Genomic DNA, 24,126 nt, shown 5'->3' on the forward strand with positions numbered 1-24,126 from the left:
AGCTGTGGTGAAGGTCACAGATTTGGCTCAGATCTGGCATTGCTGTGGCTGAGGTGTGGGCCAGGAGCTACAGCTCCGATTCAACCCCTAGCCTGGGAACCTCCATATGCTGCAGGTACAGCTCTAAAAAGCACACACACAAAAAAAAAAGATGGTAAATTACACACACACACACATATATAATGTATTTTTTTTTACCACAATTAAAAAAAGAGGAAGACAACTGGATCTTACATTTCTCCAGGGGAGGAACATACCATCACCCATGAAATAATTTTGCCAAAAAATCAAATCGATTAAAATTTGACCAAGCCTCTGGATTTAATGACCAATTTACAGAAAATGTGGAAACAGAGGAACATGTGAAGCAATGTCACATGGAAACAATCAGCAGAATCCAGACTGAAAAACTCTGCAGAAAAAAACCCGAGTTTCTTCAATAAATAAATTGCCAAGAAAAAAAGGAGGAGGAGGAGGAAACCACAGATTGACAGTCTTCAAAGACGAAAACTGGGAGATCCCTTCGTGGCTCAGAGGTTAATGAACCTGATTAGGATCCATGAGGATGCAGGTTTCACAACTGGCCTCGCTCAGTGGGCTAAGGATCTGGCGTTGCCATGAGCTGTGGTGGAGGTCGCAGATGCGGCTCGGATCCCCCAAGTTGTTGGAGCTATGGTGTAGGCCAGCAGCTGTAGCTCCGATTGGACCCCTAGCCTGGGAAACTTCCATGTGCCAGGTGCAGCCCTAAAAAAGAAAAAAAAAAAAAAAGGCAAAAAAGGCGAAAACCAATCACAAAGCATGGAGTTATTTGGATGCTGATTCAAATAAAACAAAAATGTATGACATAAGCGGGACTTTTTGAGACTATTCAGAAATCTAACAGTTATTTTTAAGTCCTGATCTTCTGGAAATAGATACTAAGATACTTATGGGTGAAATGGTATTAACAGCTGGGACTTCAAAATAACTTGGGGTGGGGAAGTGGGTGGGTATAGATGAAGTAAGATTGGCTGTGAGTTTATGGTTACTAAAGCCAGTTGATAGCCTAGAGTAGTGGCTCCCATCTTTATGTTTGATATTTTCCGTAATTAAAAGTTTTCTTTTGAAAATATTAACCTAGGGAGTTCCCGTTGTGGCTCAGGGGGTTATGAACCCGACTGGTATCCATGAGGTTGCAGGTTCAATCCCTGGCCTCACTCAGTGGGTTAAGGATCTGGCATTGCTGTGGGCTGCAGTGTAGGTTGCAGATGACGCTCACGTCTGGTGTGGCTGTGGCTGTGGTGTAGGCCAGCATCTACAGCTCCAATTCGACCCCTAGCCTGGGAATGTCCATAGTTCACTGGAAGCTTTTCTCTTCTTCCACCAGCAGTTCATCATAGGGGATGTGGATGTGGTGGGCAAACCCTCTCCCTCTCCCCTGCACCTGGCCAGCTGGTCCTGTTGGGGGTGGAGGAGGTGGGGGTGGGGCAGGGTGGCCAGGGCAGCCTCCTCCCACAGCCTGACCATTTGCGTAGCAGCGTCCACATGGTGCGTGTGTTCTACAGACAAACTACACTTTCCTGAGCATGGAGGGCTGGCCCTCTCCAGCCACAGTCCCCCCACAGCAGCCCTGGATGAAGGGCCAGAAGGAAACTTAAGTCTGGCCATCTACTGAGCTGCCTACAAAACCACAGGTGATCCGCGTGTCCTTCCTGTGTCAAATGGAGGAAACAGAGCTGCCCAAGTGGCACACCTGCTCTCCCCCCCTTCCTCCACATTCAGGGGGGCATCAGACAATATCTGGGCAACTTGGGGACAGAAGACAGAAAGGGGGCTGGGGTTAGGGTTAAGCTGGGCATATTCACTCTTTACAATTGATTATTTTGGAGTTACTCTCCCTTCATTTCTTGAAGGAATGAATACATGATTAAAAAAAAAAAAAGCTCTGTGGAGAGTTCCCTGGTGGTCTAGTGGATAGGATTTGGTGCTTTCACCATGGTAGCCCAGGTTCAAACCCTGGTCTGGGAACTGAGATGCCACATCAAGCCACTGCACGCTGCAGCCAAAAAACAAACAAACAATCAAACAAAACTCTGTAAAATATGGCCAAATGGAGCCTGCAATGAGGTTCTACCAGCCCAAGTATTCCAAAGAGGGAGAGTCTAGATTTCATGTGATGCATAAAACTGGCAACTGGAATAAGCTTGTTTTTTTTTTTTTAATGACTGTGTTTTATGAAAGAATCTCTAATTATTAACTATTTCGACTTGTGGGAGGGGAGCATTGTATACATAGAGGGAGCTGTAAGAGTGCGCAGGAACATGAGGTAGTATCAGCTCATCAGTGTAATACCTGAATACGTTTCTCACTATGAAAGCATCTTTCCTTCCATAAGACAAATGCAGAGATGGGGAGCATCAAGTAACACACGTCGTGTGGCAAAGAGAACAGCAGGCAGCGCTGGTTAGCACAGGGACGGTGCTAAGTCCTTTGTAGGTATAATCCCCACAACCAGCCCACAGGGTCTGCCTCACTATCTCCATTGAGAGACGAGGCAACGAGAGCTCAGTTCAGTAAATGATGGGGCCGGAGTTCAACTCTAGCACCATCGGACCCTAAAACTTGAGTTCTTTGTCTCCATGTATTACCTATATTAAAACACTAAAAAGATTTACTAGGTTAGCAGAGAGATAGAGATATATGTGTATACATATTCATGTATCATATGAATGTATCTGTGTGATAAAGAGATGTCAAGGTAGGTTACATATATTTGACATTCAAGCTAAAATGTGTTGATCTCCTAAGATATATGCTTTGTGAAAAGTTTAGGCTATGTCGTTACTGAATCTTTTCATTTTGCTTTTTAGGGCTGAACCCGTGGCATTTGGAGGTTCCCAGGCTAGGGGTCACATTGGAGCTACAGCTGCCAGCCTGGGCCACAGCCACAGTGACGTGGGATCCGAGCCACATCTGCGACCTACACCACAGTCACAGGCACACCAGCTCCGAGCCATGTCTGTGACCTACACCACAGCTCACGACAATGCTGGATCCCCGACCCACTGAGCGAGGCCAGGGATCACACCTGCATCCTTATGGGTACGAGTCAGATTCAGTTCCGCTGTGCCACAACGGGAACTCTGTGAATACTTAGATATTTAACACTGCTTCTGATCTATCATAGGAACTACTTTCCAAAAAAATGCTAATCGCAGCTGAATGGAAGAGTGGGAGATGTAGCCGTGTTGTTGACATAAGTACACTACAGTATGAGGCTACTGGAGATCCCGTGGGATGAGCCTTTTGAAACAAAAGAACGAGCAGCCAAAGCTACTGAGGTAAGCCCAGATCCTAAAAAGGAAAAAACCGAAAAAACTTAGCCAGTGTTATAAATAGTAACAAACTTTGGAGAGCCATTTTAGTTTCGTAACAGTCTGCCAGGGAAAAACCAAGAAAACCTGGTGTATTCTCAAAGACGGTGACAGTAAGCCCATCCCTGTATTTCAGTAGATGCAACTGAAGCAAATTGGGACGGATGATAATGCCATCACAAGAGAAAAGGAAAAGAAAGGCTCAGTGACGGCGGATGACTGTGTCACGGACTAAGAGTCCAACAAGGAAGCCGTCAGAGAACCTGTACAATGAAAAGGAGAACCACCTTGCACCTGAGGGCTCCACACTCGAGATGACTGAACCCCGAAGGCATCCTCACAGAGAAGAAACGGGAAGGAGCTGGACTGTCCAGCTTCCCTGACCTCAGAACAGGGAAGGAAGGAGGGGATGGCTCTGAAGATGCAGAAGTGTAGCTCCCAGACCAAACGTAAAAAAAAAAAAAAAAAAAAAAGAGGAAGAAGCCTCAAAAACTTCCAAAGAAAACACAGACATGACTGCTTTAAAGTTACCATAAGATTTCATTCATTACTTAGCCACAAATATCGCAATGGGATTTTTTTTTTTTTTGTCTTTTGTCTTTTTGTTGTTGTTGTTGTTGTTGTTGCTATTTCTTGGGCCGCTCCCGCGGCATATGGAGGTTCCCAGGCTAGGGGTTGAATCGGAGCTGTAGCCACCGGCCTACGCCAGAGCCACAGCAACGCGGGATCCAAGCCGCGTCTGCAACCTACACCACAGCTCACGGCAACGCCGGATCGTTAACCCACTGAGCAAGGGCAGGGATCGAACCCGCAACCTCATGGTTCCTAGTCGGATTCATTAACCACTGCGCCACGACGGGAACTCCGCAATGGGATTTTTAATTTCCCGAGATTTAGAAGTCTGTACGAAAGAGGGGAGAGGATATTGGAGATACCAAAGGTAGATTTCTCTTAAAAACAAAGAGGAAGCATCAGAAAGAAGAAAAAACAGAGAGTCATAAAATGAGAGAGGAAGTTGTAGCGTGAAGCATATGATCCAAGTAAGACTTTGCTATCGATTCTATTTTTGGCAACTGACATGCCCTCCAAGGTGGGGCTGTGTTTTTGCAGCTAAGCTAGTACAAGAAAGGAAGAGCCCAGGTGAACTGCATCTTCTTGCAGGAAAAGGGGATGAAACTATATGGTTCAGGTATTCGAAAGGAGACATTTTTAGTACATGGGCAGAGTTTATAATTCTGAAGAGCTTTTGCATTTATCCATGCATTTCCCGATCGTGTAAAAGAAGGCAGGCACAGAGCTGAGGGAGAAGGAGCACCAGGCTGTATTGCTTCAATCTCCACTGACTCAGCACTACTTCTTGCGATCACATCGCCTCCTGAGCAAGAGAGCGGGGTGGAGGGGAACTGCCGAGGGAATCTCCAACAAGCCATATTTATGTCTAGGATTTGCTTGAAGAAAATCTAGAAGTCCCCACGGACATAATTGTTCAAGTGAATTCCTTAGCCCCCTATAATTTAAAATATTTTAAAATCTCTCTCTCCTGCATAAAAACCAAAGTCAAGATGTGTCACTTACATTTGCTAGTGGGAACTATACATGTCATGGTGCTAGACTTGTTTCACACGAGATGTGAAATTTGGTTATTCTTTTAAGTTTTATTTAAAATACTCTTTATGTAAAAGGCAAATTATCTTTCACCTTTAGGGAAGAAAATAGATTTGGTATCCAAGACAAATAAAGGTAACTTTTCTGCGTAATCAGAATATGACGGAGGAGTTCCTGTCACGGCTCAGGGGAAACGAATCTGACTAGCATCCATGAGGACACAGGTTCAATCCCGGGCCTCGCTCAATGGGTTAAGAATCCAGCGTTGCTGTGAGCTGTGGTATAGGTCACAGACGAGGCTCGGATCCCATGTTGCTGTGGCTATAGCTCTGATTCAACCCCTAGCCTGGGAACCTCTTTATGCTGTGGGTGTGGCCTTAAAAAAAAAAAAAAAAAGACAGAATATGATGGAGATTAACTCAGAAGATGAACTCTTTATCTCTTTTCTAAATAAAGCTAGTATGTAACTGCATTAATGATTTACCTCTGCAGTCCAAATGATCCCAAAGCTTAGTGGCTTAAAACAATGAGGGAGTTTCCACTGCGGTGCAGTAGGTGAAGGACCTGATGTTGTCTCTACAGTGGCCTGAGTCACCGTGTAGGTTTGGGTTCCATCCCTGGCCTGGCACAATGGGTTAAGGATCCAGCGTTGCTGCAGCTGTGGTGTAGGTCACAGCTGTGGCTCAGATTCAATCCCTGGCTGGGGAACTTCCATACTCCTCGGGTATGGCCAACGAAACAAAATACAACAAAAAAGCCTCAACAGTGAGCATTTATTTTCTTATGCTTTCCAGTCGGGAACTTGAGACTGGCTTCACTGGTCGTTCTCACTCTGGGTTTCTTACGAGGCGGCAGTCAAGTATCAGCTGGGGTTGTAGTCTCATCTAAAGGCTTGAGTGGGGCTGTTTCGAAGATGACTCCCTCCTATGACTGGCAAGTCAGTATTGGCTGTCATCGTGTGGGCCTCTTTATACGGCTGACTGAGTGTCCTGACAGCATGGGGGGGGACCTTCCTGAAACAAGCCGTCCAAGTAAGCAAGGCGGAACGGCAATGATTTTATGACCTTGCCTCCAAAGCCACACACTGTCACTTCCACAATATCCTACTGGTTACGCACATCACTCTATTCAGTGCGGGAGGGGAGCACACAGGGACATGGAAAACCGTTCACAAGAATCGCTGGAGCCCATTTTCAAGGCTGGCTACCATGCTCACCAAGGCACGCGAAGAACCCGTGTTTCCAAAATAAAGCGTTGCTCGTATAAGAAGCATGAAACACAGGGTGGCACACATTCTGTAAAGCACGGTGTGGCAGACTGTCACAGAGTGGCCCCCAAGGATTCACAATTCCCTGAACGCACGCCTTTGCATGGTTCCCTCTCATCTCGACTCTGGGTTTGGCCACGCAGCTTCCTTTGACCCATGCGATACCTGCCAGGTGAGGCAAGCCGTGGCTGGAAAAGCAAATGGACCTCAGGACTTGCCCTTTCCTGCTGCTGGGGACTCTTCCTCCCCCACTCAAAAAGCCCCCTCCCACATACATTCAGTATTCAACCCCATCCTTGGCCAACGTCCTCCTGTGTTCCTCTTGACATCTGTGATCAGGGAAAGGCCAATTCGCTCAGACTACATGTGAATGAAGTGACAGCCTTAAGTGTTTTCTATCATTTTCACTTTAAAATAACAGGCATATTTTTGAGAAGTTGAAACGCCAAAGGTGAACGCGTCAGGAGTAGGTCAGAAGAGTTGTTGTCCCTCCCTTCCTCCCGTGTCTTCCCACCCTAACTTCTCCACCCTCCCAAGTGGTGTTTGGGAGGAAAAGACAGGACCACTGAGAGCAACAGCTTCACCTGGAATAAAATCCACTCCACCTACACGTCCTGAGTGTGCTCGCAGTTGCCAGGAATCAGGGAGCAGAAATCGGTTCGCGGTGGCCTTAATGGAATCTTTTCTGAAACCCTGACCTACACTTGCAGACTTCCTGGGCCCTCTGCTCTAGGCTGCAGAACAACTTGACAAGCCCAGCCGTGTGCAGAGACAGAGACGCTTTGAAGGCCTTTTAGTCCATACATAGTAGCCTGTGATCTTCCCCCAGAGCAGTCCATTCTTAGCATCATGTAGCAAAGAATCGGGTCCCAGATTTGTCCTTAGGATTCACATGGCTTTTCTCTATAAAAATACAACTTAGAACCATTGTGGGGGGGGAAATGCAGTATCTATACGCCTTTTATCATACTTGCTATCTTCTTGCATCTCAATCAAACTATAACACTTGCCCTTCATTATCAGGGTAAGTACTTGGAATTAATTTTCCAGTAGGAGAGATGGAGTTTTCACCCCTCTCTGCCCTTCCTTGTGACAACATACATATTTAGAGGAAGAGCTGAGGCTCTGGGTTCTAAACAAGCGAATAATAATACCTGCTATACAGGCTCAGGGAGGCCACAGGAACAGAGAAATGCGAACAGACGTGCATTTGCATATTGGTTCCAGACCTTGTGGTTTGATTTGGGTGTGCTGCTTAGCCTCTCCGGGCCTCATCTAAAGAATAAGGACCATGCTAGTTTCCTTACTGGGTTCAGGTGAGAATCTCTAAGATGTTAATGTCTCAAGCACCAGACCATAGGGCCGGGCACACAATCAAGTGTCTTCCTAAACGCTGGTTTCCCTCGCATTCCTTTTCACTCCTTTAGTTAACCTATGAGCTAAAGGCACCACTTTCGTTCTGATGTTTCATGCGCCTGTCAGCTGAATCAACTCTCTTTGAGCTGAAGGCAGATCGTGGTTGTTAGTGGCTGTGACCAAGGTTGAAAAAGCTCCCTTCGAAGAGTTTGCAGGGTGAGACGGGACTCACTGACTGGGACTCACAACTACAACTGGGCCAACCAGCCCAAGTCAAATAACCATTCATGAGTGAAAGGGAATGAATAATGGAGCGGTGCAAGAGTTTCCAGTGCGCTTGTGCGAACAGCAAGTCCAGACAAGAGGGGTTTGGGTGGCAGGTGACAGGAAATCACCACCTCGGCCGAGCTTATGGGATAAAAGCCTTTGTGAGAGATATCTGACCTGAGAATTATTTGAATGGTGGTAGGAGGGGGGTTTTGAGCTGGACGTGAAGAGGTGTTTCAGGTAAAGGGTGTGTCCTGAGAGCGCGTTCCAAGGACAGAGAGAGAGGATCTTGCTGTGGCGGAGACACCCAACCACAGGCAATGTTATTCCAGGTCAGTGGGGAAGGATAAATCACTGACCCAGAAGGACAGACGGGTGGCGTCAGTGGGCAAAGCTCCCGAAAAGTGGCTAGTGATGGGAGCCCTTGCAGAGGTGCAAAGTGTTTCCGTGGGCATGTCTCCGTTCAGCGCCCCAAGTGAGGGTGAGGGCAGGGGGCTTGGAGCCCTTCCAAAGGCCCCCAGATGGATGAACCCCATGAGGAAAAGCCGCAAGGGCTGGGATCCGTTCACTTGGACAGCAGATGGCTTAGGGGAGACCCACGTTCTCTTCATTTTTAAACAACTCCTTTGGGAGCAGTGGGGCTGCCCCTGCTCCATTCTCATTAACGGTCAAGTTGAAGGAAGGTTTTGAGTTTCAGCAGAAGAATAGAGACAAGGAAAAAGTCATGATTCATGTGATTTTGAGACACAGGGACCATGTGCTCGGAGGGCTGTAGCATTTAATTCCCAGGAGTTCTTTTTGAAGAGGTGACACTTCCTCTGTCCTCATGCTACATTTCCTCATGATCCTTCCATTTGTGACTTTCCATCAAGGGATGTTTGCTGGACCCAAGTTCATAACGTGAGGTGTGACCTGTACATACCCAATGCCCAAGGGCTTGCCATTCTATAGATTTCGGGTCCCCTGTAGCTCCTGTTTCAGGAAATCACCCCCTGCCCTCCGTCCCACTGCACGTCCCACCACTCTGCTCCCCAACTGCATTCATACAGACCTTCACCTTGCTTCAAACCAGCAATTCCTCCCACCTAGGCTCACAGACTCTGGAGCGAGCCCCCAGAGAGGGGAGATGGTCCCCTGTCACCAGCTGCAGAGAAAGGGGGATGGAAGCAGAGGGTTCTGTGCAGGAGTTAGATGTAAACATGAACGCACACACAATTCTGGAAATGGAGAGTAATGGCAGTGACTGCTGTTGTGTCTACACAATTCTGTCTCCTTTTCCCCCCAGCAAAGAGTAAGTTTCATTCCTCAGTCTCTCTCAAAGCCCTTTGAGGTGACGTGACAGCTGTGGAGAATGAGAATTGGACAGGACTGACATGTGCTGCTTCTAGGTCTGGCCCTTAAAAGATTCCTACAAGCTCCTCCAACCTGGAAAAGAATTAAGAGGCCACAGGTACATAGAGGCACTAGGTGAAAAGAGCCTGGGTCCTGAATGACTGTGTGGATGCCTCGTTACCCCACCAACTCACACCAGATGTGATGAGAAAGAGAAAGAAACTCTTATTGTGTTGGGCCACTGAGAGGCAGGGGGATGTCTGTTACAGTGCATGGTCTATACTGAGTAATACACGTGGAGATTAGAGAGTGGCTTCCCTCTGGGTTCTAGATACATTAGTGTACGTGTTAAGATGGGTCACCTATGGGAGGGCCTGGCCTGAGCTTTGGGGCCAGAAAGGATGAAAGAAAATAAACAGATGTTTAAAGCAATTAGGGGCAGCATCAAATGAAGATGTAAGATAATCTCTAAAAATCTATCCCATGCCAAGACAATTTGATGCAGAAAGGATATGCTTTTCAACCAATGGTGCTGAGACAACTGGATAGCCACATGACACGCAAAAGAATAAAGCTGGATCCGTTCCTTATACTGCACATAAAAATTAACTCCAATGTATCAGAGATCTAAATGTGAGAGCTAAAACTATAACACTCTTAGAAGAAAGCATAGGAATTACACTTCACGGAGTTGGGTTAGGAAAAGCCTTCTTAGTTATAGCATGAAAACCACAACAACAAAATTAAAGATACATAAATTGGACTTCGTCCACATTTTAAAACTTCTGTAATTCAAAAGGACATCAACAAAGTGGAAAGACAACCCACATGATGGGAGAAAATCTTTTCAAATCACGTCTCACATGTCCCAGAAATCTTACAAATCAATAAGAAGGCAAATAAATGTATTTGGATTCGATTTAAAATGGGCAAAAAGAAAAAATCCGCATAGAAATTTCTCGAAAGAAGACATACAAATGGCTGACAGGCCATGAAATACGCTCAATATCATTTGTCATGGGGGAAATGCAAATCCAAACCGCAAGGAGATACTATTTCACATCCACTAGGATGGTTAAAATTAAAGACAGACAATAACGTGTTGGTGAGGCTGTGGGGAAAGTGAAACCCACATGCATTGCTGTTGCGAATATAAAACAGTGCAGCCTCCTTGGAAAACAGCTTGGCAGTGCCTCAGACTGTTAAGTGTAGAGTTACTGTACGACTCAGCAATTCCCCTCCTAAGGAAAACTTATGTCCACAAAAAAAGCTTGTACATAAATGTTCATAGCAGGATGATTCATCGTAGCCAAAAAGTAGAAACAACCCCAAAAGCCATCAACTGAGGAAAAGAGAGATAAATGTAGCATATCCCATACAATGGAATATTATTCAGCAATAAAACGGAATGAAGTAATGATACATTGTACTCCTTGGACAAACCTTGAAAACATTATGCTATGTGAAAGAAGCCAGTCTCAAAAGCCCACCTATTATATGATGTCATTTATATGAAACATGCAGATAAACCAAACTATAGAGAAAGAAGGAAAATGGGTGGTTGCTAATAGGAGCAGAAAGAGAAGACTAGGGAGAAAGGGGACTAATCTTTTTTTTTTTTAAATTTTATTATAGTTGACTTACAATGTTCTGTCAATTTCTGCTGTACAGCAAAGTGACCCAGTTATACATATATATATATATATATATATATATATATATATATATATATATATGCATTGTTTTTCTCACATTATCCTCCATCATGTTCCATCATGACTGATTGGATACAGTTCCCTGTGCTATACAGCAAGATCTCATGGCTTATCCACTCCACATGCAATAGTTTGCATCTACTAACCCCAAGCTCCCAGTCCATCCCACTCCCTCCCCCTCCCCCCCCTGCAACCACAAGTCTATTCTCCATGTCCATGAGTTTGTTTCTTTTCTGTAGATAGGTTCATTTTGTGCCATATATTAGATTGCAGATATAAGTGATACTGGGACTGACTTTTAATAGGCACAGAGGGGTGATGACCACGTTCTAAAAAAATTTTTTTTTAGCTGTATCCATGCCATGGTGTGTGGAATCTCCTGGGCCAGGGATTGAACCCGAGCCACAGCAGTGACAATGATGAACCCTTAACGGCAAGGCCACCAGGGAGCTCTAAACAGGTTCTAAAATTGACTGTGGTGATGGGTTGCACAACCCTGTGAATATGCTAAAAAAATCATTGACCTGCACACTTTAAATGGGTGAATGGAATGGAATGTGAATTCTATCTCAATAAAGCTTTTGATAATTTATTCTGAATTATATTCTATTTGATTTTATAACTGTATCTTTCCAACCACAGAGTGATATTATGTCCCAGCACAGAATCATTGGGCTGCACGTGATAGACTCAATATTATGATCCAGCAAACACTGCTCAGGGAACCTGTCCTGTCATCAGAGATCGCAAGACCCCAAGGCCTATGGAAACTTACGGCAGTCTATTCCTAAGAAACTTCAGAGGTACCTGGCCTTGGTAGCATGTTTAAGGACTGAGTCTCTGGTAGCAGGGGCAAAAAAAGCCTGGATTTGTAGCATTATGCCCATTTCCCTGGTGTAAACACTCCCACCAGGGACAGTTTCTAGCTACCAACGTGATACCACTGAATGTGGAGTTGGAGAAGAGACACATGATAATCTGTCATCACATACTATCTCCACCATGTAGATATAATAGATGTAAGTCGTCTCAAATGCTTCACAGATAGCGAAATGTAGTCAAATATTTAGGAAGTTATGAGTTTTGAGCAATTAATATCTTTGTAATATAATTTATTTAAATTTGTATGTTTACTTCTTTTTCTTTGTAAGGCTGCACCTGTAGCATATGGAAATTTCTGGGCTAGGGGTTGAAATGGAGCTGCAGCTGCAGGCCTACACCACAGCCACACCACTGGCAGATCCAAGCTGCATCTGTGACCTACATGGTAGCTTTTGGCACTGCCAGATCCTTAACCTCCTGAGTGGGGCCAGGGATCAAACTCACATCCTCACAGACAATATGTTGGGTTCTTAACCCTCTGAGCCACAGTGGGAACTCCTATATGTTTACTTTTTAAAAATTTTTTACTTTTTAGGGCCACACCCATGGCATATGGAAGTTCCTAGGCTAGGCGTCAAATCGGAACTGCAGCTGTCCACCTACACCACAGCCACAGCAACACCGTATTCTTAACCCACTGACAAGGCCAGGGACTGAACCTGCATCCTCACAGATACTAGTTGGCTTTGTTACCACTGAACCACGACATGAATTGCTCTGTACATTTTTTTTTTTTTTTTGGCTTTTTAGGGCCGAATTCGTGGCATATGGAGGCTCCCAGGCAGGGGTTGAATTGGAGCTACAGTTGCCAGCCTGTGCCACAGCCACAGCAACATCAGATCTGAGTTGCATCTTCGACCTACACCACAGCTCACAGATCCTTAACCCACTGAGCAAGGCCAGGGATCGAACCCTCAGCCTCGTGGCTCCTAGTCGGATTCATCTCCATTGTGCCATGACGGGAACTCCATGTATGTTTACTTTTAATAATGGATGGGTTTATTAGCGGATTGGCAAAATTCCTGAAAATTTAACAATTGGTTCCCTTCAAGAGCTGGTACAAACTGGTCCAGGAACCACCAGTTCCTTCATTTATTTCGGCCTGTGGCAGGTCAGGGGAAGAGAAGAGACACGTTTCCCTCTCCCCTCATGGCGCCCACCCCCGTCCTGCCCCACTGTTAATGAACAGAGCGCCCCGCAACCCTAGTCCAGAGCCAGGCAATGCCTGGAGGACTGTAAATCCACCAGGAACTTTCATTTTTTTCTATTTACATGAAATGTCTGGCTTTATGGATCTTTTTTTTTACCAGATTCACTGGCATCTCCTAACATCCTCCCCCACAACCCACCCCCCTCCCCCAGCTCACTCCCAAGAAAAAATAACTAGGGGACAAGAAGGGGGCTGGGAGGGACAGCTGCTGGCTTAGTACCTTCTCTCCTCTCTTCAGAAAGGTAATGCTCTGGTCCCTTCTGTTCACAATGAGTGAATTTGAAGTTATGAGAAAGTTGGCTTCGATCTACCACTGCCAACTGACTGCCTGCTGAAACTTACACAGAAAAGTCTATGGACATTTTCTGGCTGCTGCCTTGACAGCTTGAGATCATGGTTAGAGCAGAATCCAGGCTGGTTTTGTCTCTTTTGTCAAGAGAAGCTTTTTTAAAAAAAAAAAAAAATATATATATATATATATAGCAGTATAGTTGACATCTAATATTTGTTTCAGATGTACAGCATAGTAATTCAATATTTTTATAGATTACACTCCATTAAAAGTTGTTACAAGGTAATGGCTATAATTCCCCATGCTGTACAGTATATCCTTGCTGCTTATCTATTTCCTACACAGTAGCCTGTATCTCTTAAGCCCATCCCCAGTCTTGCTCCTCCCCTACTCTCTCCCCACTGGTAACCACTATCGTTTTCTCTATCTGTGAGTCCGTTTCTGTTTTGCTATATACATCCGTTCGCTTTAAATTTTAGATTCCACAAAAACAAACACATAGATCAAGGGAACCAAGTAGAGAGACTGGAAATAAACCCACACAGCTCTGGTCACTGCTCCTTTAATCTACAAAAAAAGGAAGCAAGAATATGCAATGGAGAAAAGACAGGCTCTTCAGTAAGTAGTGCTGGGAAAACTGGACAGCTGCATGTAGAAGAATGAGATTAGAATATTTCCTCATACCATGAGCAAAAATAAACTTGAAGTAGATTAAAGACCTAAATTTAAGACCTGAAATCATAAAACTCCTAGAAAAGAGCATAGGCAGAACCCTCTCTGACATAAATCATAGCAACATGTTTATGGACCTATCTCCTAAAGTAAAAGAAATAAAAGCAAAAATAAATAAATGGGACCCAATTAAACGTACAAGCCTTTACACAGCCAAGGAAACCACTGACGAAACAAAAAGACAGCATATGGGTTGGGAGAAATTATTTGAAAATGCTATGACTGACAAGGGGTTAATATCAGAAATATATAAAAAGCTCATACAACTAAAAAAAAAAACCTGATTAAAAAATGGGCAGAAGATCTTTATATATATTTTTCCAAGGAAGACATGCAGATGGCCCACAGGCACATGAAAAGATGCTTAACACCATATATCTGCAAATGAGGGTTTTCTTCTGCATTATAACAGGATGCTATATGCAAATGTTCCAAGTTACCAGAAGAATCATCAGGGAAATGCAAGTCAAAACCACAATGAGATATCACCTCGCTCTTGTCAGAATGGCCATCATCAAAAAGAACACAAATGACAAATGTTGGTGAGGATGTGGGGAAAAGGGAACCCTTGTACAATGCGGAAATGTAAATTGGTACAGCCGCTGTGAAAAACTAAAAATTGGAGGTCCCCCAAAACACTAAAAATAGAACTACCAGGTGCTCTGACAATTCCATTCCTGGGTATATAGCCAAAGAAAACAAAAATAGTCGTTTGAAAAGGAGCATGCACCCCAGAACTCCAGCAGCGTTACTTACAAAAGCCAAGCTAAAAAGCAACCCAAGTGTCTGTCAACAGACAAAGGAAGAAAGAAGATACGGTGTATCTATACGACGGAATATTACTCAGCCATGAAAAGAATGAAATCCTGCCATTTGGAGCAATGTGGATAGACCTAGAGAACATTACATTTAGTGAAAAAAGTCAGAGGAAGACAAATACTGTATGATATCACTTACATGTGGCATCTAAAAAATAATACAAAAAATGTATCTAGCAAAACGCAGGGCTCACAGATATGGAAAACACATAGAACATTTAAGTCTATAATTCGGGCTGCTCTGGACCTCCTAGGAAGACGGGGGAAGGGCCTTTCTCGATTCTTCTCCTGGTGATCAGGATCCTTCCTGCACCCGCAGGCAGGGTTAATCAGCACATCCTCGGTGTTTCTACAGCTCCTGGTTTATTTTTCTATTACTGCACCCAGTCAGCAAATATTTACCAATCACTCCAGATGTTCTAGACAATTGGGGGTATAGTCATGCAATGACCAATTCTGTCCATGTCCACAGGGACTTTTCGGTCTTTGGAAAAACTCAGCACCCTGGATTATAGCGCCTCACACACACCCACACCCACAGACACACCCCCTAGGTCTAGTTTACAGGGAGCCCACACAGGACAACAAACATGTTTTCAGACCCTGTAGGCGCTTAGTGAAATTTATCGAATGAATGAAACAGGTCGGCATAGAGACAGGCCCAGGCTTCTAAAAGCTCCCAGTGAAAGTCTCCCCTGAAGAAACCTGAAAGTCTTTGACTTGTCAGAATTGGGACACAAATTTCCCAGCTGCCACCTGCCCCATGACTTATGAATGGATTGCCTTTCTAGCCACAAATGAGTCAGTAATTGAAGAGCAGCTTAAGTTTCTGGATCAGAGATACCCTGAAGAGAAAGCAAAATGATTGTTCAAAAGATGTCTTAAGGATTTCCTCGGTGGCCTAGTGGTTAAGGATCTGGCGTTGTCACGGCTGCTCAGGTTCAATCCTTGGCCAGGGAATTTCTGCATGCTGCTGGTTCCGCCAAAAAAAAAAAAGAAAAGAAAAGAAAAGAAAGAAAGAAAGATGTCATCAGATTCCTGGAAGTGGTAGTTTCTAACTGCGGCGAGGGAATCTATTTTTAACCAGCTATGGAGTAAGCATTTAAGAAATGTTTTTTGAAGAACTGAATGAAGACAAAAAGGGAACCAAGGAGCAGATGGGAATCTTCCACCCCTTCCAGCCCTGCCCATCTATCATCTGCATCATTGTCAACATTCAGGACACAAACATCCACACCTCAAGGAGACACGTAAACACTCGGAGCACATACAACTCACACACCAGGGCCTCCGATGACCAGGAGGACAACTGGGTTTTTTGGTTTCAACACATGCTCTTGAAAAGAGAAAAGTCTTCGCTAGGCGAAAGAGTGAAGCGATTTCATAGGCAAAATGAGCACAAATGGGGCTTTGATTAAGTAGGCGCATTCTCCCGCAATATTTAAAACCGTCTCCTAGATGTTTGGCTTGACACAAATCAAACAGGGTCTCCCTACTTTGGGGAGGAGTGAACATCTCCTTTCATCTGGAGAGAAACTAGGTGGAAAAGTCAGAGGTCTCTCCCCCCACAGTGTTACATCCAACGGGAAAAACAATTAGAAAACTCTACATTAGGCGCCACCCACAGCTCATCCCGACACCCGAGAACCTCGCTCACCAACAGTCAATAGCGAGAAAAACGGCATCACCTGTAACGAGTTCTCGTGGTCACCAAAGCACGTGGCATTAGATCCTGCAGCCTGGCGTCCGCGGGATCATGGAAGGCGCTGGACGGAAGCTTACAGGCTTCTTTCCCTTCAGAGGCGAGGACCCCGAGGTCTGCTAGGCTGTGACCACGCTGTGCGGTCTAGGAACAGTTTTAACTCCCTTCTCCTGGTGGGTTTTCTTCTCAGATCGACACCCCGCCTGCCTTCTTCCCTTTGCGGCTGGAAGCCCACCGGTGTGGGCTCAGGACCAGCGTGGTCTCCAGATGAGTAGCATCCGGATCACCTGGGAACGTGTTAAAAATGCAAATTCTCAGCCCCCACCTTAGACCTGCTGCATTTGAAGCTTTAGGGTGGGGTCCAGCCATCTGTTTTTACCAAGCCCTTCAAGAGATGCTGATGTTTTACTGGGCTTAAAGAGACATCGGCCAGGTTCACTAACCTTCAACTCTGACCTCCAGATGGACCGTGGCCTAAGGGGAAACCCTGGCAGGAGACCCCAGACAGAAGAGGAGCAGGTGAAGGGTATTTTTCCCTAGGCTCCCCCCCGGCAGGATTGTCTAGGACGGGCTGCCTCCGCACACCGAAGGTCACGGAACCTCTCAGGACGACAGCCTCTGAGCCTTGCGACTCCTTCCTTCTTAACCCAGTGACCCCCTGCTCCTCTGACCCTACAAGCCTAGGGACAGTCACGATCCCTACCGCCAGCCCCAGCGTCCTGCTCCATCCTCTGCGATCCCTCCCCTGCCCCCATCTTTGCAAAGAGCGACTTGACGACTTGACGCAGCCCTCCCCTAATTATCCTGATTTACCCGTGCTTCCTGGGGCCCTCACCTGACTCAGATAGAAAGTGCTCGCTTGGGTGGTGGGTAAGGAGCTTGGCTCCGTGGGACGTTTCTGACACGGAGTAAGACTCTGCCTGCCTCTTTCCATCTGCAGTAAAAAGAACGACTCTGGGACGGTTCCAAATACCATGTTTCCTGCCAAAGAGCACATTTATTTATATATACTCGGTGTGACCGTGATGCTTATTGTGTCATTTTTAAGACATGGTTATTTCTCCCCATAGATTACCCATTTGGAATTTCTTCTTTTCATCCGCTCCCCTCTCACTGTCACACAACGTGTAGCCAGACATCTGGCTTGGCCTGGCTCAGACCTGACTGGCCTTTATCTGCGGATCCATCTCCTAAGGCCTCCGCTCAGAGATGCTTCTTTTAAATCGATGCCGCCTCTTTGTGTGGGACAGTTGTGGGGGGGGTGAAACACACAGAACGTAAAACTTACCATCTTACTTACGACTGTTTGTTTGTTTTTCATTTTTGGCCGTTCTGCAACAGAGGGAGTTCCTGGGCCAGGGATCAGATCCAAGCTGCAGTTGCGACTTATGCTACAGCTTCAGCAACACTGGATCCTTTCACCCACTGTGCCGGGATGGGGGTTGAACCTGCGTCCTGGCGCTGCAGAGGCACGGCTGATCCCATTGCGCCACAGCAGGAACTCATAACCATTTTTAATGGCACAGCCTAGTGGCATTAAGTCCAGTCACACTGTTGTGCAACCATCACCCCCATCCATCCATAAAGTCTTTTAATCTTGCAAAACTGAAACTCTGTACCCGTGAAACAACTCCCCATTTCTGTCCTCAAGCCTCTGACAGCCACAATTCTACTCCTTTTTTTTTCCTTTTCTTTTGGCTGCACGCACAGCATGTGGAAGTTCCCAGGTCAGGCCTGAACCCGTGACACAACTGCAACCTGCACCAAACATTCTACTTTATGTATCTATGAATCTGACTACGCTAAGCATCTCATAGAAGCATACAGAATCATACAGAATTTGTCTTTTTGAGACTGGTTTATGTCACTTAGCACAAGGAAATCATAAGTTCTCAAGATTTCTCCATGTTGTAGGATATGCCGGGATTTCTTTCCTTTTTTAGGACGAGTAAAATTCACTGTGTGGACAGACTAGCTGTGGTTTATCCATTCATCCATCGATGTGCACTTGGGTTGCTTCCACCTTTTTGACTATTATGAATAATGTTACCTTTTTTTTTTTTTTTTCAGGGCTGCACCCACAGCATGTGAAGGTTCCCAGGCTAGGGGAGGAATTGGAGCTGCAGCCACCCGCCTACACCGTAGCCAGAGCAACACAGCATCTGAGCCACATCTTTGACCTACACCACAGCTCACAGCCACGCCAGACCCTTAACCGACTTAGTGAGGCCAGGGATCCAACCCACAACCTCACGGATACTAGTCGGGTTCATCACTGCGGAGCCACAGCAGGCACTCCAAGGTCTCAGGTTTTTATCTGCCTCTCTCCTCAACCTGGATGCGAGTTCCTTGAGGACAAATGCCTTGAACGGTCCGTCTTTATGTCTTCTGTTGTGTTTGGCCCAAGGCATTACACAGGTTCATCCTGTTAGTGGCAAAACTTAGATTTCTAAACTCTCAACCAATGCTTTCTTCTGCTGCTGAGGGAGGCTTGGAACCACACCAAAAACCATCCAGCTCTTTGGAAAGGAGACCTGGCTTCCTGACATGTCATTACTGGCTCTCACTCCTTACTCACGCAGTCACGATAAACACCACCAAAAACATCGTGCTCCCAAATACGCGGCGTTCCTGCTGTGGAGTGTGAGGGCCAGTAACGGGATTTCTGGAGGCCAGCTCTAAGTCGCGGTGACACAAGCGGCAGGAACCACCTCTGCCTTTGGAGTAGCTACAGGCGGATCTTGTTTTCACCGTTAGAGCTTGTCCTGATCTGTTTTAATCCCGATGTGTTTTCGTGGGCTCTGTCCTCCAAGAGACTGATGCTCCTGTGGTCTGTCTTTCCTGATAAGGAGGTCTGTGTTCTCACGGAAAGTCCGGAGAATAAGTTACAGGACAGGAAGGATATCTAATCTGGTGCTGAAGTCTTTCATGATGCTGTAAGGGAACCGGCCCCTGCATCTTCCAGGCATCCGCTCATCATCCTCCAGTCTGGGGGATGGATGCCTCCACTGTTTGGCCCTCCTGTCAACTCGTTACCGTTTTAGCCCCAGGAGCCTCCTGGACATTATGATTTAAGCCCCCGATCAAGCTGCCGCCATCCTGCTGACAACACTGCCTTAAGCTCCCGTGGCCACTCAGATCTTCCAGAAAGCGGCACGTCTTATCACTTCAGGGAAGAGGCCTCCCTTTGGGCGCTGAAGCCCCAAGTGGGATGTAGTGAGATCACAGGATAAAGCCACTTCCTGCCTTGAGTCGCTTTGATTTCTTCTTTAGAGAATCTAAGAGGAAAAGGAGATAGAGAAGGGAAAGTCGGCACGGCTCCTTTTAAAGGTCTGCTCAGCGAAGCTGCCACCCTAAGTGGCTTAAATTGGTTCCCATGAGGGGTCCCATACGCCTCTGGAATAGGGCGGCAGCAGGGTGAGAGGTCGCCCAGAAGGATCAGACGACCTTCCACGCCACCGCTCCCTCCCCGGGTCCCACTGTGGGATGTGGACAGTGAGGCCAGGCCCTCAAGAGCCAAAACCTCCCCGTGTGTCCTCCGCGTTGTAAGGGAATGACTCACTGGCTGTTGTTCACGAAGGCCTGTCTTGATCCTGGTGGTGGGCACTGCGGTCCTTCCTGCCACGAGAATTCCTGCCCGTACTTGTCTCAGTGGGAGCCTCTAGGGCTGGGCTGCCATTTTTCATGAGCATTTCCAGATGTCCCCTTGTTAGACACAACTTCCTCGTACCATCAGGCCCCTGACCTACAGCCCTCAGTCACTTTGGAGCCTCCCTGGACATGGAGTCCTCATCAAAGACTGTGGTTGGTCTTTACACTCATTTCTGGGTTGATCCCAATCCAGACGCAAACCATGGGGGCGTTGCTCTTTGATGTGAAAATACGCGGCTGTGGGGTCACAGCGAACTCACATCTGAGTCTCAGCCTGGGCCTGCGGTCCATCGCCGCCGTGATGGGCCTGGAGGAGGCGGCATTTACGGAACAGTGGCCGGGGCCAAGGCGGCAGAGCCCGACAGCCTGGGTGCACGGCTTGTCTCTGCCGTGAGCTGTGTGACCTTGGGCCACTTACGTGACCACTCTCAAGGTCAGCCTGTTCACCTGCAGAATGGAGAGAACATCTCATCCAGTCTCCGTAAATGTGCCACGCAAGCCTGCGTCGCGTGCAGTCCCAGACGCTGCTGGTGACCGAGGATACCGGGTGTATCTGCTGTGGAGTCACTGGTCACTGAAGAGAGCACAGCTTGGAAGTCCCCGTTGTAGCTCAGTGGGTTAAGAATCTGACTGGTACCCATGAGGATGCAGGTTTGATCCCTGGCCTTGGTCAGTGGGTTAAGGATCTGGCGTTGCCGTGAACAGTGGTGTAGGTCCCAGCTGCGGCTCAGATCTGGCGTTGCTGTGGCTGTGGTGTAGGTCGGCACCTATAGCTCTGATTGGACCCCTGGCCTGGGGAACTTCCATATGCCATGGGTGCAGTCCCCCGACCCCCCATAAAAGGACAAAAAAAAAAGAAAAAGTATGGCTTTAATAACACAAGGTGATGATCAGAAGCCGTTCCCAGAGCCCTCTGCCATCCTGAGCTTTGAGCCTTGCAGCATGGAGCAGGACCCGCAGCCCCTGGCTGTTTATTGCTCAGTTCTTCTAGTGCCCGGACCTGCCCTTGTCCAATGTCCCATGTCTTTCTCGCTCTCTGTCTCACTCAAGGCCTTTTGGTGAAACTAGACAGAGGGAAGCTGTTCCAAGGTGTGAATTGGCTCTCCATCTTTAGGGCATGAGCCAGCCTCAAGCCAGATATTAGGGACACGCCCTTGAGCCAGGGGGACATGGTGTCTAACCCCATGGAGCCCACAGCTTGGACTGGAGGGGGACGTGCTCTAGCCACACCACCCTGCTTCTCCAGTGTCCCGAACAGAACAAGCACTTCCTGCCTCAGGGCCTTTGCTCTGGCTGTTTCTACCGCTTGACCACCATGGGCCCCCCACCCCATCCTTCATCGCTTGCCCCCCCCATTCCTTTGAGCCGATGATGCAACATTCCCTTGCCAGCTGCCTTTCCCAACCGCTTCATCTAAAACAGCCTTCCAACCCCTGTCTCCATCTGCCTTCCCTGTTTTGTTTCTTCACTGCACTTGTTAGATGCGACATATAACTGTGTTCCTTATTTGTGAGCTGCTTGTCTCTTTCCACTCAACTGTCAGCCCCAGTGCACAGAGACCTTGCTTATTCTGTTCCCTGTTATATCCCCAGTCCCTAGAGCAGTGCCTAAGACATCACGGATGCTCAGGAAATATTCACCGATGTGGGAGTCAATAAAAGCAGACACTCAAACAGCACAGGGACAGGCTAAGTGTGAGGTCGGAGATACACAGGATGGCCGAGGCGCCCACGTGGAGCTGCTCAGCTCCGAGGGGCAGGCCAAGCAGGGGCGGGAGGAAAGCAGAAGGAGGAGCAGATGCAAAGGCCCAGGGGCACTCAGGAGTCTGGGCGGAGGGGGCCGTTTTCAAGGGGATTGGAACCTGTCGTAAAGAGACAAGAGATGAGGCCAGAGGGACCAGAACCCGGGGCGGGCCTCCTCGTCCGGGGTCTCCCCCTCCCATCTCACACTCTCTTGGCAGCTGACGCAGGTAAATCACAACCAGGTAGTGACTAAGCAGTAGGATTAGAGTAGAAACCACAGGACTGAAGGGGAAAAAAAAAAAAAAAAAAGAGAGAGAAGAAAAAGGAAACCACAGGCCTAGGCGGGCATGGGGCAAAACAGGTGAAAACAAGGAAATGGTGAGTTCTTTCATCGTGTGTTACACTAATAAACTCCACGTACTCATTTCTTCTTGTGTCTTCACTCACTCATTCCTTAAATTCAGCAAATATTTCTTACCTGGGCACTGTTTAGTCACCGAGGTGATGAAGCCAGACCGAGGACAGAGTCCCCCCCACCCACAGAGCTCACTGTCCAGTGGGGTGAAGGAAGGAAAAACAAATGAACCAAGAAGACAAAGAAAGAAAATCACCCCAAGGGGGGCTAAAGTCTGAAGGAAACAAGAGAGAAGCGGGAGAGGACCCTGGCTGCCGCAGCATCCCTGGGCCCTGTGAGCGGCTGCCTGGCTCAGAGATGGCAGGGGGGCGGCGAGGGCTGCGGGCAGGGGCTGCGATAAGGTCACGGTCATGCCTCCCGCCTGCTGCCCTGGTGCCCGAGACAGTGACCTAGAAATGCTTCAGTGAGGACCTGACCAGGGAATCACTGGTGGGTTTTTGGGGGGGGGGGGGGAAACAAGGGGGCGGGACATGCATTTTATTCTAAAGCCTCTCCTCCCTTCCATGGAACCACTGGCCATTTCTCCTTCTAAGAGGCGCCTCGCCTTCTGTCTCCAGGCCCTTTGGCAGGGTTGAAAGTGTCCCAGTCCACTTACGCTCCTTTTCCATTACGCTCTTTCCCAGGAGACTGAATGTGATGCCCTGTTCGTATAGTAGGACCTTGCTGTTTACCCATTACAGGTCAGAGATTGCATCTGCTAATCCCCGACTCCCGGCCCGTCCCACTGCCCCCGCCCTTGGCAACCACAAGTCTGTTCTCTGTGTCCATGCGTCTCTCTGTTTTGTCGGTAGGTGGTTTATGTGTGTCACATTTTAGATTCCACACAGAAGTGATACCACACAGCATTTGACTTCCTCTCACTCACTGCACTTAGTATGAGAATCTCCAGGTCCCACCACGTAGCTGCAAATGCCAGCCCAGTTTTCAATGTCACCTCTTGGCTCCTTTGCCTGAGTCACTAAGGACAATGGGTGTAAAAGCACCCTCTTCACAGCCCCCAAACTGTGGGCGCCCCTTCTCCTGGAGTGAGCTAAATGAAGCCCATCAGCAAACATCTACAGGGGCCCACGTCGCGGACACTGTTCTAAACTCACCTTGCAAACCTCGCAGGGTTCGCTTCACGATGAAGAAAGGGCCGGGGACCCTTCCCTCCTGGGGTCGTCAGGCAGGGGACCCCAATATAAAAGCCCCCTCATTGGCTGTGGAATTGCTCTGCTCCAGGTACCTCTCAGGCGGCAGCTGAGTCCTCCCACCCTCCACAAACGTCCTTCTGCCCTTGCGACAGCCTCGCAAGTCTCCCTGCTTCCCCGGAACCTCTTCTTGAGAAAGTTTCTTTCCCTCCCACCCGCGCTGCTCCCTGTTCCCAACCACGGCCTGTTCCCTCCAAAACACCTGCCTTGTGGCCGACGTCCAGCACACTGGCTGCTGTTTGTCTTTGGGTTCCTCCAAACACCTGTGGGCGAGTTTCTCAGCATGTGCCCGAAGGTCAGGTCTTAGCTGCGTACGTGGAACAAATTTCATGATGAGGCAAATGTGAATCCAGAAAATGAGAAAACATGTAAACAAAGACACCTGACACAGCGCCTGTCCCACAGAAGGGACAGCAGAAAGGTGTCATCGGTCAGGAAAAGTTTGTTTCAGGAGTTCTCTGATGGCCTAGCGGGTGAAGGCTCCTGTGTTCTCACCGCTGTGACTCTGGTTGCTGTGCTGTGGCGCAGGTTCGATCCCTGGCCCAGGAACTTCCACATACTGCCTGTGTAGCAAAAGAGAAAAAAATACAAACAAAC

At 47.4% G+C, this 24,126-nt stretch overlaps 1 protein-coding gene across 8 annotated transcripts in view; it reads right to left on the reverse strand.

The window, feature by feature from the left end:
• The window catches only part of LOC110255799 (uncharacterized), a 96,851-nt gene that overhangs the window by 27,705 nt on the left and 45,020 nt on the right, over positions 1-24,126 (reverse strand). The window contains exons 4-8 of one of the 8 annotated variants that reach the window (XR_014819097.1): positions 20,950-23,836; positions 17,820-18,711; positions 17,367-17,465; positions 16,518-16,818; positions 15,174-15,799 (exon numbers count right to left, since the gene is read on the reverse strand). Coding sequence is in view for 1 of the 8 variants with exons in the window: in XM_084981402.1 (XP_084837528.1) it covers positions 16,718-16,818; positions 17,367-17,512; positions 23,736-23,836 (348 nt within the window). In the remaining 7 variants the exon portion in view is untranslated. Of the gene's footprint in view, positions 1-13,825; positions 15,800-16,001; positions 16,819-17,366; positions 17,513-17,819; positions 19,810-20,093; positions 20,630-20,949; positions 23,837-24,126 lie in introns of those variants that run through there. The other 7 variants (XR_014819077.1, XM_084981402.1, XR_014819100.1 and 4 more) reach the window with 7 other exon arrangements.

Source organism: Sus scrofa, chromosome 11, assembly GCF_054392235.1.
Source record: "Sus scrofa isolate SSC_HxYL_T2T_F1_AM1 chromosome 11, Sscrofa_HxYL_maternal_Yorkshire_Landrace_v2.0, whole genome shotgun sequence".
Taxonomy (NCBI): Eukaryota; Metazoa; Chordata; class Mammalia; order Artiodactyla; family Suidae; genus Sus; species Sus scrofa.